A 14,583-nucleotide genomic window follows, 5' to 3' on the forward strand; every position below is an offset into this window, starting at 1 on the left:
GACCGAGAGTAATTACAACAACCCTAAAACAATACTCCAAGGAGCTTCTTTATGAAAATCTGTGGGGTATTTAGAAAAGGTGGAGCAAAATGGTAGTCAAAGTAAAATCGGAAGTAAAAAAAATACAGCCCAATAAAAAGTATTTGGTTGAGAACCGTGATCTAATGCTGTCCAAAGCGAAATGGATACATATTGCTAACGATCTGTTATGCATCCTGAAGCTGTTGCAGAACAGGACATTGAGTAGGTTAACTGCACATAAAAGTGGCTACTGCAGAGTTGAGATTAAAACCTTGAATGGTCTGACACAAAGCTATGTGCTGGTCCCCTCACTGCTTGATCATAACCAAGAGGATCTACCCTGTACATTAGCAAAGGCACAGGAGTATGCATGTGATTCAGTTTCTTTAAGTGTTTTGTTACGAATTCAAATGATTTATTAGAGCCTAATGTTAAAAAGAAATAATATGGGGCCTGGCTGTAAGTCGACCAATTTTCCTGCAAATTGCAGCAATTTCATACTTTTAAAGTATCAACACACCATCCTGACTGCTCCAGGCAGGTGTACATCCTGACTATCGATGGAACAGAATATCGAGGACAAAATATTGAACTTGAAATATCAACAGGTATATATGGATTTCTACACCCAACTCCTCATATATGTACCTTGGCGATATATACTTTTTCAAGGTACAAAGAAGTGGAATTAGGATAGTAAATGTATAATTCCCTATTTGCACTTACCTTCCAACTTTTGTTCTTAGATATTCTGTTCACAATATACTTGTAGGTTCATATTCAGCAGCACAACCCTTCTGGCAAAAGCAACATAGACGGCTCCGTCGGACTGGAACTCTGACGGGGAGCATTAGGCAGTGAAAATGGGTGGAATGTTTCTCTAAGCTGTGAATGGTGGCTTCCAATTTACCACCTCGGAGGCTTGCACATGACACCTGCAACTGGCGAGTGTCTACAGTAGATTATAACCTGTGCATGAGTGGGACTGTAAATTTGTCAAACCTACATATCCCATACACTATGAAATTTGTTCTGTCGAAAGAGCCTCTAATTGTTCTTTGTACCTGCAAGGCCCGCAGGTGAGAGATGTCCCTCTGGGCCCAATGGGTTTATAAAACTTAAAGCACGACTTTGGGTTTTAAAGAAGGGTTTCTAGTTTCCGAATGGGATTGACTATGGCTGGGGGAAAATGAAATGTACTACATTTGGTGTTCTGCTGTGCAGTGACTATCACCTCTGGTTTATTGAAAATAGCTTCTTAACAATTGATGTATGGGAGTTGAATTAACGATATGCCGGAAGTGTCACTAGAAACTATCAGACTACTGTACTGGAATGTGACAGGCAAAATAATCCTATATAAGTAAACATATGCGCTCTTAACTCAAAAGGTACAAATTAGACCTCACTACGCTCTAGGCTCATGAGAAAGAAAATAAATATGCCACTAAAGAGGCTTCCTGAAATTTCGTACATATTAGTTAAAGAATCGACTGACTTCAGGCACACCTGATCTTGCAGAGACCCAGAAAGTAAATTCGTGCTGGTGCAGAGAACCCATTTGTAATTCATACCTAAATCCATTTAATGTTTATTGGTTGAATTATGATGCCACAGAGATATTTGATAACGACTTTCACAAGAGCAGGGAGCTACATACTACTGGTAGGGTGGGGATTTCAACTTAGTCGCTGACCCTTCTCTGGATAGATCGCGAGTGACTGGTAGATACTCAGGTGTGGCCTTAGTCTCCCTGCTCTATTCCATGGAAGAACTAAATCTTGTGGACATTTGGAGAATTTGAAAAAAAGCAGAGAGAAAATATATTCTATTCCCCAAAACAAGATTTTACGTCAGGACCGGAGGCGAGGATTATGCTTTAATTTCCGTCGAATTATTTTCACAGCAGCTATTTAACAACATCAAACAAAAAACTACTATTCTAAGAAGCACTTAGGAACAGAACAGCAGCAGCCAATCAGCTGCCAACAGTCCAGATCAACTCCCTTGTTCATGGTGTAATTGCCTCTTTCGTTGCACGAGTCCTGCCACTGCACGGTCTTCATGGATCCAATAGAATTGAAACTTTCTGCTACGACAGCTAGGAAATTTTTCATTCCAATTCTAGAATGGATTACTGGTGATCCATGGCCATATATTTCACAGATGTGCAAATGTTTTGGACTGCTCGCCTGTTCTTCTAGACAAAGCTTCTCCAAATGATTTTCACTATGATAGCTCTGAGAGGTGGTGTTCCAGAGAGAATTAGGACAAGACCCTATTGAATTCATAAAAAAGAAAATGTGTCGATAGTTCAACAATTCGCCACCATATGCAAATCTTTTAAGGCAGTGATTATTTTTTGGGGGACTTCCGTGGACCTCAAGTGAATCACTACTGTACGCCTGGGAATCCAGTTTAAGCTATTTCTACAATGTGAAATTCAAACCTGTTTTCAAAGATATAGAAATAAGTACACATCAAACAAAAACCTAAATTAGGAATATTTTAATTCACAAACAAAATATACAAACATTGAAATTTTTATTTTGAGTAAGAAAGTTGGACTTTTTCAAAATATCGTTTCATTTTTAAAAGAAGTGATATGCCAGATTCTAGCAAAACATGTTTTTTGCTCCCAATGCTCCTTTTTTCAATAGTGCATAACAGTGCTTCAATTGAAGCCATCAGTCGTGATTACTATATTCTGTTTGCTGTACGTGCACTTCTGCCACGAATCAAGCTAAGGATACCAACTCAATATTTAGCCTCATTATTTGTATTTGTATATACTCAACTTGCTATTACTTTTTAATTGTTTAAACAGTAGTGGACACCGGAGCAGCGTTGTGGGATATGCATCGCTTAACAATCCGGAGTTTTGTGATCAATCAGAACACAACTACTCAAGATCGAGCACTGCCTAATAGAGGTGGACAAGTCAACAAATGAACAGGGAGAATAGAGCCACTGGTCTGGGTTCGGATCTTAGAGCCCATGCACAAGCCGAGCCCTGAAAATCAAACTTCACATAAACACGATACTTATTAAAAGTGTTACTTTTGTATAACTGGAAGTCTGAACTCGCATATATTAGCAGCTTTCATACACAGTAATGAAGAAAAAGCAGTTCGGTTTTCTGGTTTCACTTTGTACAAATCATCCAATAAATGGATATCTATTTGTCTTTCCTTATGTTGAGGCTTTGTTTTTACCTCAGTGCACTTTTCAAAATATGTAGCCCAAACTCGACCCGAAGGTAACTGGAGTGTTTTACATGAGCACCACTTACACTACTCAAGATCACACGCATTGTTTATAGGAATAAGGAGCGGAAGTGATTTGTCCAGAATCACAGGATGTTTAGCCGATGCAGATTCGAATGTGGTTCCCCAGTTACACATTCAGCAGCTCTCCTCATAAGGTCATATCCTGGGGTAGGCAGGCAGAAGCCACATAAAAGGTCGGCTCGTTATCGGCTCGAGGTTCCAAAAGAACCTTGAGCTGAGCCAGAGCCAGGCTTCAGCTCGAGCTTTCAGTGGCTCGCCCACTTCTACTCCCTAAAGAGCCTGGAGCAGAAAAATGCTGGGACGATCAATGCTCGGCTGCTTGAAGACAGAGAAGCTGAAGACAGAGACATAGCCTGTCTGGAACACAGTGTCTGAGCTAAGCACTACAGTGAGCAAGAGTGGCATTGCCACATCCTTAGCCAGGTTTGTCAACAAACGCAACAATGCTTGCATCACAGATTGCGGAGTGGGGGACTCGGTGCTGCCTGATCAATCAAAATGTAATCCCGGAAGAGCCATGACCTATAATCTGCATAATATTTTTGCTCTTCTACAGCAGCTCTCTCAAGACTTAGCAGCTGTTATTCTTTATGTTGACTTCACTAGTAAGGACCCATTACAGTGACTATTTTTAAGTAGTAGGTGTTGGACAAGATCTGCTGACTGACTAAATTAGAAGATTACTTACCCACCCAAGGATTAGTGGGCAAGTAACATCTTTATTTGCATGATTAATTAAAACCAATGCAATAATGAGAATTGTTAATCAATTGCTCAGAATAGTCGACTATAACTGAAGACCAAAATGTACAGTTCGGGTTTGTTCCCATGTTCAAAATGCAATGGTGCTCCGTGTGCAAACATCACGCGACTAAGACTGTAAAAGATAGTTTGTCAAAAGTAAAACCTGCTTTTAGCAGTTAAAAATTGTTAAAATAACGGCACCATAGGACCATAAAATTCAGTATGGGCAACGGGCAGATGTGCAAAGTCAGCAAAATATAAACTCATTCTACAAATAACATGAGCAGAAACAGTCAAAATTTATCAGAGGTAAAATCGTTTCTTAGCAGCTAAAATTAATGAGATTAAGAGCCCGGATACAATACAATTCTGTATGAGCTACAAAAACCAATGTGCAAAGTCAGCAGCGTTTAGACTCTTACTACAGATGGCAGGGCCCGGTAAGCAAAACCAAGCTGTTTATAAGGTCCATTGAATGTGCAAATTTAGCAAATAACTGAGGAACTCCTATAGACTGTGGGTCATTATCTTTTCAAGTTATTATAGCATCCTGTAGTTTCAATGCGTGACCAAATAAAAAATGTACATGATTATCTATAGCTCTGATCTATTCAGCTAAAGATTGTTACTGGTGTTTAGTTTCTTTAGAGCAGTGCTCAGGAATCGTAAAAGACTGCAGGCTAACTGAACATCTCTGCAAGCAAAGCATGCTTCACTGCCTGCCTGCAAGTTCTTATTCCTTGGCATTGAAGAGGGGCTTTAGCGGAAGTGTGTGTTCGTATGGAAGTTTTCCACATATGCACAGCAGATGTATCATGTCCTCTTTTGCTGCCTCGCACAGGTGGCAACTGAAGGTTGCCAGTGGGTGCTACCATGGTGGTAAATGCAGCAGAGATGGGAGGCTATCAAGTCAGTGCCGAAGATATTTCTTTAACTGCTTTAGAGAACCTGCAGCTAGATAATATTGTGGAGCTGCCCTGGGGTAGCTGTGCAGAGCGAACCATCAGTGTGCCCTTCCCCACAGCATTGCTTTGTCCTCTGCTAAAGAAACCCTTTTGACAGTTTTGTTGACAAGCTGTTTGAAGCTGTTGTATGACCCTGTGGCCTACCGGAGATCTTGTAGGCCCAGTTGATCTATTGACTCTTGCGCAAGTAGGATTTTGCTGCACTGCAGTTTTTAAACAGCAGTTCTTCCCATAAGAGAGCATTTAATGTACTGGGCTCTGCTCTCTTAATCTTAAACCAGCTCTTGATATAAGCGCCTCTGCGTGCGAGTTTTAGCATATGCATACCGAATTTCAATTTTACTTGACCCAGTGAGGTATATATTGGTAAGTTAAAAATCATTCTCGGAGCTCTCCTTACTATTCTATCCAGCGTGTTGGTGTTTCTACCCCTCATGCACCCACCACCGTAGATGATAGTTGAAATGAGCTTTGTCTGTATCACCTGGATGAGTGGTGGGAAACTTGGTCCAGCGAATCTGTTTTTGAGATTTTTTAGTGCTACTGCTGTTGTAATTACTCTCCTGTTTAATGCTCTCTTTGTGAGCCGTGACTGTGCCCTAAGCAGTCTAGGATTACCCCCATATATTTATATTTGTTTACTATTTCTAGCAGTTGTACTGCCAAATGCCAGTTATACGAAAACAAGTTACTTACCTGTAACTTTGGTTCTCCAGTATTGGAAACTTTCATAGATTCCCATGCTTGTATCATTCCCCGTCGTCGGAATGGGAGTCCCCGGTATACATAAAACTAAATCACTAAAACAGAACCTAGGCCTAGGCTCATTCCTGCTTTGCAACCTATCCACCTCTTTTTGTAAAAGAGACCAAAAGAAATGAACAACCAATCAGATTGGCCTCACCCCCTAGAACCCTCTGAGAGAAGCTCAGAACCTCAGATTTTCGTAGCCGTTGTGTAACCAAACCACTGAAGATGGAAGAGGCTGAGCTTTCCCAGGGGAGGCGGGTGGGTCGCATGGGAATCTATAAAAGTTTCCAATACTGGAGAACCACAGTTACAGGTAAGTAACTTGTTTTCTTACTCCAGTATTGGAACTTTCACAGATTTCTATGCTTGTATCAGAGTAGCTAGCAGTTATCCGCACATTTTTGGAATCATGAGTAATATGAAACTACGAACAAAGTCATAGTAAAAATATATATCATAAAGACATTTTCAATGGTCAATAACATACTTAGAAACTTCAGAAAAGAACACATGCGGTTCAAAAATGTGCAACAGCTGATAAAACAGTAACATGGAAGGAGGGATAAAAGAGAAAGCTCACCACTACTGAAAGAGGTTCTTCAGGACTGCTTGGCCGACCGCTGTGTCACTCTGTGTCGCCGCATTCAGGCAGTAATGTCTTTTAAACGTTTGTGTACTGCTCCGAGGGGAGAGAGAGGAGAGAGGAAGGAGGAGTAGAGAGGAAGGAGGAAGGAAGGAGGGAGGAGGGAGGGATGAGAGAGGAGAGAGGAGAGAGAGGAGGGAGAAGGGAGTATGGAGGAGGGAGTATAGAGGAGGGAGGAAGATTGACTGGAGGAAAAATTCTGAAAAGTCCCTTGAGAAACTGTTTAATGATCCTTGCCGACCAGAGTGAAGGGCCTGCAGATGTGCGTCTGAAGCGAGAAATCGCAGTCAGGTGTGCCTTAATGGAAGAGTGAGCCAGTCCCGCTTTTGCTAATGATAGAATGTATGGAAGAACTTCATGCGGCTCCGATTTAAAAGGATGGAGACCGTTGTGCTGGCACCAAATACAGAAACGCTTTCACTTCAATCTGCAAGTCTTATTTGTACTTGGGGCTCTTGCCTGAGAAAGCACCTCTTAACATTCTGCTGAGATATTCAGCCCAAGAAATTCTCGCTGCTCAGGAGCCATGCCGAGAGCTGAAGAGACTGAGGATACGGATGCCAGACTTGGCTCTGGGACATCGTCAGCAGCAAAGGAATTGGCTGCAAAGGAAGAGGAAGGTCCGGGGAAAGAAGGTGAAGTTATGTGAAGCAAAACTGTCTGGTTCTGCTTTGAGCTTCCTGAGAATTCTGGTGATCAGAGGAATGGGGAGAAAAGCGTAAACAAATGCGCCTGACCAGGCCATCCCCAACTATCCCGGATGGTGAATCCTGCTTACATAGAACCGGCATTTCTTGTTCTCCGGAGTCGCAAAGAGATCTATGGAAGGTGTGTCCCATCTGTGAAATCCCTTCTGTAGAGTGAAATTGTCCAGTTCCCATTCGTGGCTGACCGACTTCAGTCTGCTGAGCGTGTCTGCTGCTGTGTTGAGGACACTTGGAAGACGTTCCGCTCTGAGTGATACCTCTTGTTGAATGGCCCACTCCCAGATTGATTTGACTTCTTGTGACAACAGCCGAGATCTGGTGCCTCCTTTGTTTATATAATGCATGGCCGTTGTGTTATCCGTATGTATAAGGACTGTAGACTGTTGTATTCGTGGAAGAAAGGCATGCAAGGCTAGGCGAATAGCCCTGAGCTCTAGCAGATTGATATGCAACAGCCGATGCGGAGGCCGCCACCAGCCGCTTACATGAATGTCTTGCAACACCGCTCCCCAGACTTCGAGAGAGGCGTCCGTAGTTATTATGCGTGGAGCCGGGGCTAGCTTGAAAGAGAGACCCTGAGAAATGTTTCCTTTGGTCATCCACCATGATGCGGCATCTCTCGTGGCCTCGGTAACTGAGATCTTATCGTCGAAGGATCCGTTGACTTGGCACCACTGCAAGTCCAACTCTTCCAGGAGTGGACACATTCTTAATCTGCAGTGAGGAATCAGGGGTACGCATGAGGAGATGGACTGAAAGTGACCTTTTTAACAATCTGGAAGCCATGGACATTAGCTTCTTTTGCCTCTCCACGGTCGGGGAAGCCTGGTTTACAGATGTGTTCAGAATAGCCCCCAAAAATCTGGCTGTCCTTGAAGGACGGAGAGAAGGCTTCCGCTTGTTGAGTGTTAGGCCGAGATTGGCAAACAAGCGTGTACATGTTATGACTGATTCTTGTGCTGCCTTTATGGTAGGAGCTTTAAGCAACCAGTAGTCCAGGTAAGTTTAGACCTGCAGCTTTGGTTTTCGCAGAAAGGCTGCTACCGGGGCTAATACCTTTGTGAAGATCCGAAGAGCAGATCGCAGACCAAAGGGAAGAATCCTGAATTGAAAGTGGCTCTTGGCTACTGTGAAGCGAAGATACCTCCTGTGAGCTGGGTGAATGGGTCCGTGAAAATAAGCATCCTCTAGATCCAGAGTGGCTATGAAATCCCCTGAGTTGAGAAGTGGAAGGATGTCCTGTAGAGAAACCATCCAAAAGGATTGTTTGATGAGATGGGTATTGAGCTCCCTTAGATCTAGTACAGGGCGCCATTTTTCTAGCGTCTTCTGGATCAGGAAGAACCAGGAATAAAACCCTTTTCCCCTTTGAGAGATAGAGACCGGTTCTATGGCTCCTTTGAGGAGCATTTGATGGACCTCTAACCGTAGCAGACGGAGATGTTTCGATACCGTGGTGCGAGGGGGCTTGGATGGTGGTGGTTAGACAAACTCCAGAGTATGGCCATAATGAATGATGTTCAATACCCAACCGTCCGATGTTATTTGTTGCCAGTTGTGGAGGAAATATGAAACTCTGCCTCCCACTGATGACACAGGAAGAGAGGGGGCAGTAGTCCGAGCCAGCAAGCCTCTATTGGCGCTTAGAGTTGTCTCTGCCCTGGCGACCTGGTCTTCCTCTGTTGTTCGCGCGAGAGAAAGACGAAGATTGATTCTGCAGTTGATTATAGGTCGGCCTGTAGGATTGTGACTGGGAACCATACGAGGAGTAACGCTGTTGTTGACAACCTCCCCTGTTTGTAGAGTTTTCTTTTCCCCTCGCTCCTCGGAATGGGAACTTGCGGTACTGCAGAGTCCCTAAGGATTTCGCTGTCTCAGTATTCTTCTTAATATCTTGGAGGGCATCATCAATATGTTTTCCAAACAGCGCTTTTCCATCAAAAGGCCTATCCAAGATTTTATTCTGGACTTCCGGGCGGAATCAAGTAGCCCATACCCAGCCCTGTCGGTGAAGAACCGCCACACCAGTTAAGGAGTGAAAAGCTGTTGTTGCAATATCCATTGCACAATCAATGATTTCCGTCGATGTTATTTCGCCCTCCTGAAAAATCCTTTTAGCTTCTTTCTTTCCTTCTTCCGGCAACTGATCAAGATAGGGAGATAGGTCGCACAAGATCTGGAGATCGTATCGTCCAAGTATAGCCAAAGAATTAGCAGCTCTGACCAGCAGGCAGGACATAGATGAAAATCTTTTGCCTACATTATCTAGACGCCTGCCCTCTTTATCTGGAGGAGTGATAAGGGAAGATGAAGAATTTCTAGATTTCCTCTGGGCAGCTTGCGAGATGACGGAGTCCGGTCTAGGCTGGCTGATTAAATTGGCTGGGCTATCCTCCGGAGCCTTATATTTTTTCTCCAGGCGAGGTAGAACTGGAATGACCGTGGCTGGATTTTTCATCACCTCTTAGCCTTCATCCCAAACATGGCCCTCAATTGGAATTGACCAGACCAATTTCTTATAAGATTCCTTAAAGTCATAAAGGAAGCACTCCGATTCCACCTTGGTCATGGGCAGGTAGAACCATTTGGCGGCTCTCTCCATTAAGTTATGGAAACACCCTATATCTCCTGGGGGGGAATCAACTGGTGCCGGGGCAAGAGAAGCTGGATCTGGAATAACAGTCATCCCACTCGGCATCTGGATCTGGTCGTCAGAGGTGTCATCTTGGACAGTAAGCGTAACAGGTGGAACATCCTGCACTTCCAGCATTGGCTGAGGCTGTGGTACTTGTGTGGCCACGGGACGAGCAGGAGGAATAGTAGTAACTGGCACTCCTACTGGAACAGGAGGTTGTGTTGCAAATCTTTTCCTGTAATCCAAGAGCATAGCTTGTAAGTCTGTCAGTAAGGAGGAGGGCATTCGGACCATCTCCTGATGATAGTCTTGTTGATACTTTGAGGGAGGGCTACACTGTTCAAAATCCTCGTACTCTCCTTCGGAATCCGTCTCCTGGCATTTTACGTGAAGCTGAGAAGGGCTATCAGCATAGCCAAAAGGTCCTTCCTACTCGTCCGATTTCTCTTCTTCTAGGAGAAGTGCAGGAGGTAAAGGAGTCACCCTCCTTGGCGAAGTCATCTCATGTGTGATTTGACGTTTTTTGAGCAAGATCGACATTTTTTCAACCGTCCACAATGGGACTGTCGACGGGACCGGCGAAGACGAATAAAGAAATCACAGTCGTCAACGCAGCTGTCGTCGACGTTGTTGGTGTCGTCACACTTGTTGTCGACATCCTCAACTACGTCATCGTCGACGATACAAATACCACCGGCGTTGAACTAGTCGACACAGAGTCCTGTGCCAGGACAGGCGACGAGGAAACCACTGTCGACGGGGTGAAAGATGAACAAGACTGTACCTTTGGAGTTTTCGTCGACTGAATCGATGATGGCGTCGTCGACGAGAGAGTCTTTTTGGATGATTTTACCTCAGAAGTCAACGATGATGGCTTTCTGAAGGTCTTTGAAGCCGCAGGAGGTGACGTTGGAGGAACAGAACTGGATTTCCTCTGAAGACTTACTCCTTTTGATAGCCATTCCCTCTCCATTACACCTTGGTGAGGAGATTCGACAGGACTAAGCCCTTTAGACCTATCAGAGGTCTTTTTCAAGGCCTTACCTAGGCGTTTCTCAGAAGGTGAAGGAGAAGCTCTACCCCTTTTTACAGACCTTCTAGAAGAGGTCGCAGAAGATGCTTTGTCGCTGTCACTGGAAACCGGCTCCTTTCTTGACTTTAGCTTCAGGACCCAGGTCAAATGACGCCCTTCACGATCACGCAAAGTCTTGGTAGAAAAGGTGCAGCATATCTGACAGTCTGCAGTCTTATGGTCTGGATACAGACAGCAAATACAATTATTGTGCTTGTCTTCAATGTATAACCTATTCTTAGCACAAGTAGCACATGCCTTAAAGAGGGCCTTCTTCTCTTTATCCGACATCCTGAAGAAGTTGTAGCAGAAACGACTGTGAAGACTCTCTTGCGCAACGTGACGTAGAAAATCTAAGGTTATGAGCTTCTCTCAGGAGGGTTCTAGGGGGTGAGGCCAATCTGATTGGTTGTTCATTTTTTGGTCTCCTTTACAAAAAGAGGTGGATAGGTTGCAAAACAGGAATGGGCCTAGGCCTAGGTTCTGTTTAGTGATGGTTTCTATTGCTATTTCATGTATACCGGGGACTCCCATTCAGACGACGCGGAACGATACAGGCATGGGAATCTATGAAAGTTCCAATACTGGAGTAAGCAGTGTGACCATCTCTTTTCTTTCTTCAGCCATTCTGTTGTTCTGAGGCTGAGCCTCAACAACTATATATGCATTTTTTTCTAATCAACAACTATTTTGAGGAGATTCCTTTATGACTGGGCATCAGTAGCATTGGTGCATGATGCACATTTCTTTCCTTAATTCTTATATACAGAGTTGTGTTGAACCTGTAGGAATTATATTTGAATGTGATGTTTTTAGGATTTCAGATGATGACCATTCTACACAATCAATGGCACCTTTTGTACACTGCTATGTCTGGCTGGGACCCTACAGGAGTGGGGAAGTGTTTGCTTTCATGCTTGACTGATGGTGACTGACCACCTTTCCTCCCTTATGGTAGTCATTTACAGAACAGAGTTTCAAAATGATGCAGCTGTTAATACTGCTGGGAACGTGCTGGCAGAAGTACTAATGGTATTGGACTTTCATGTGACTGCACATAGGTCAAATGTGCCATTTACATGTCTCTCTTGCTGTGCTGCTTTGGCTGTGTCCACTTCTACTTTCATTTGATACATTTCTTCATCGCTCTGAGGCTCAAACAAGGTTCCAGTAAAATGCAGATCCAAAATGAAACACCAGGATTCAGATCAGAAAAAGGCCTTCCTCAATGAATGTGTGGCGATATACGTAGGCTGATAGTCTGACACGCCTAAATATATGCTTATTATTTGATACAACCTTTCCTTTGCTTCCACATTTTCTCAAATTCAAGAAAACATTGGCATTTGTTTGAACAGGTCTTCTGAAAATAAATGGAGCCCCACATTGAACTGTCGAATCTGGCAAGAAGCACCAAAGAGAGCCTTTAGAAGGCTTTTGTGCAGGTTCTAGAACATTCTCTACATGGTCTGCAGCTTTTATATCCCACTCATTCTTCTCCATTACCAAGTCTTGAGTTGATACTAATTTCAACAAGCTAGGTAACATTCAGTTTGCTGCTGTCACTATTGCCAAATAAGGTAGTGATGGAAACTGAGAAAATGCGGACTCTTAGTCTGGCGGGTGATATTTTTGTAGAAGCTGAGGCTTCATGTCATGAAAACAGATTTTTTTTAAAAGACTTCCACTACAGATTCTAGAAAACATGAACCAGGTTATACATTCTACTAGTAAGGAAGAATCAGAAACATTCTTAAACATTGGTGGGACCAGCTAGAATATAGTGTGCATTGTCTTTTCTACGCCTGCTCAAGTCCACTTTAGTCTCTGGTCTATTCCTTCGCTGTCAAACCAGAAATACTTGGTGTGCCCCTGTAAGTACATCATCCATGACCAGGTTTATGGTCACTTATCCCAATCACTGCGCTGAACTGAGTTCCAAGATGGCACCCTTACACAATATATGAACGATATGATGCTTTTGTTTCAAAGAGGAAAAACAGTTAAATGACCCATCTCACTCGTGACAACACTTTAAGGTTTATTTCAATTCAGGAAATAAAAGCAAAATCTATGCCTACACTCAGCTTTCTGTGAAAAATACATAAAGGTTTTGAGAGACCAAACTCCTTAGTAAAACTCCTTACTAATTGTCCTCAGTGTCTGGCACAGATTTAATTACTATTAATGAGTTTTATTAGAGTGGGCTTGTCTCTGGAACGTGGAATACTTAACCCAAAGACACATGACAATAAAAATAATCAACATACGGAAGAGATCCGAACTGTAAATTGATTGAACTTCTATGTTCAAATAAAACAGAAGGTTTGGCCATCAAGAGAGACTGATGTCGGCACATCTCGAACAGTATTGAAACAGCAGCACCACACACGAGGCTACAAAAGAGCAACTTGTATATAAGATTGATAACAATTCACGTAAGGCTGAATACGGTTTACAAAGGCATACAAAATATGGATGTGCACTGACTGCCTAGAAATTAGTTCTTTTTTGCTTACTTCATATGAAAGCTGCAAAGGGTTCTCAATGTAGCAAATCAGTTCCATACATTATGGTTTGCACTCTAGGCAATCAAATACATAAATAATATAATAGTGTACATAAACTTGCCTATCGATAGACATACACCATTCAAAGCAAACTGGGCAGTTGTAATAGAAGACAGCAGTCAATCATTTCTGCTTTTATCTTACCTTTTGGTGGCCGGGACTCTCTAACAGCTGCTGTTTTAATCTAAGCTCTTTTTCCATTATTTCTCTCATTTTCAGATTTACCTGAAATAAAGGGGCTTACATTAATACCTCCAAAATCTGAAGATATCTACTGAAAACATTTCTGAACGTTCTGCTCAACTCCGGAGCTAACAAAAAGACAGAAAAAAGTCTATTAATTGTCAGATGTTATGTTTCATGGATTCGCATGCTTTGAAATTTTTCACAAGCAACGTAGAGATAGACAGGCAGATGACTCGACCGGCTTCTTTAGGTATTTATGGGCAAGAGTGCATATACATACCACAAATCAAATTCTTCAAAATCTTTACTACATGGTTAAACTGATCGTATAATAAAAATGTTATTTCCCCCCCACAACATGTTTTGGGCTTGCATTCTTAAAATACAATGACCTATGCACTAACTGCAGAAACTACTGCCAAATTAGTCATGCGGCCATTGTGATTATAAAAATATTGCCTGTAAACCGTTTTAAAAAGTAAAACGCAAACATTTGCAAAAAAAATTATATACATATACAGGAAACAAATTATTAAAAAAACACAACTAAACATTTTAAGAAGTAATCCCGAGCATAATCCATACATTCAACAGAATGGCTCTTCAATTGCAGTTGAATACCTCTAAAAACGACACTACTGATATGCGCATATATTGTGTTACGAGGGAGGGCGTTCAGCTTTTGTGCAAAAAAAGCTGAAGCATTGTTTCACCTTGCAATTCCTTGCTCAGAAAGCTGCAGACCCTTTTTACGCATTACCGACGCACACAAATAAGTGATGTTTTGTTTCTGAAACTAAAAATAGTCCAATTATAGTATGAGGCCTTTGCAAGTATGAGCGGATGAGTCCCGAGGAACATCTTCCATCGTAGGTGAGGAACTACAACGACCAAGATCCTTCATGACGGGGGAGGAAAACGTTAGGGACAGACACTGACAAATCTCGCAGCCAGCAGGGGCGGTGGGTGAGATTTTAAAGTGGTGGGGCGCAAAGTGATT

General features: G+C 42.7%; 1 protein-coding gene across 2 annotated transcripts in view; it reads right to left on the reverse strand.

Moving 5' to 3' along the window:
• Nucleotides 1-14,583, reverse strand: part of CAMSAP1 (calmodulin regulated spectrin associated protein 1) — a 491,735-nt gene that overhangs the window by 255,156 nt on the left and 221,996 nt on the right. For both annotated transcript variants that reach the window (XM_078641882.1, XM_078641883.1), the window contains one exon: nucleotides 13,542-13,622. In XM_078641882.1, the coding sequence (XP_078498008.1) occupies nucleotides 13,542-13,622 (81 nt within the window). The remainder of the gene's footprint in view (nucleotides 1-13,541; nucleotides 13,623-14,583) is intronic.

Source organism: Lissotriton helveticus, chromosome 5_1, assembly GCF_964261635.1.
Source record: "Lissotriton helveticus chromosome 5_1, aLisHel1.1, whole genome shotgun sequence".
Taxonomy (NCBI): Eukaryota; Metazoa; Chordata; class Amphibia; order Caudata; family Salamandridae; genus Lissotriton; species Lissotriton helveticus.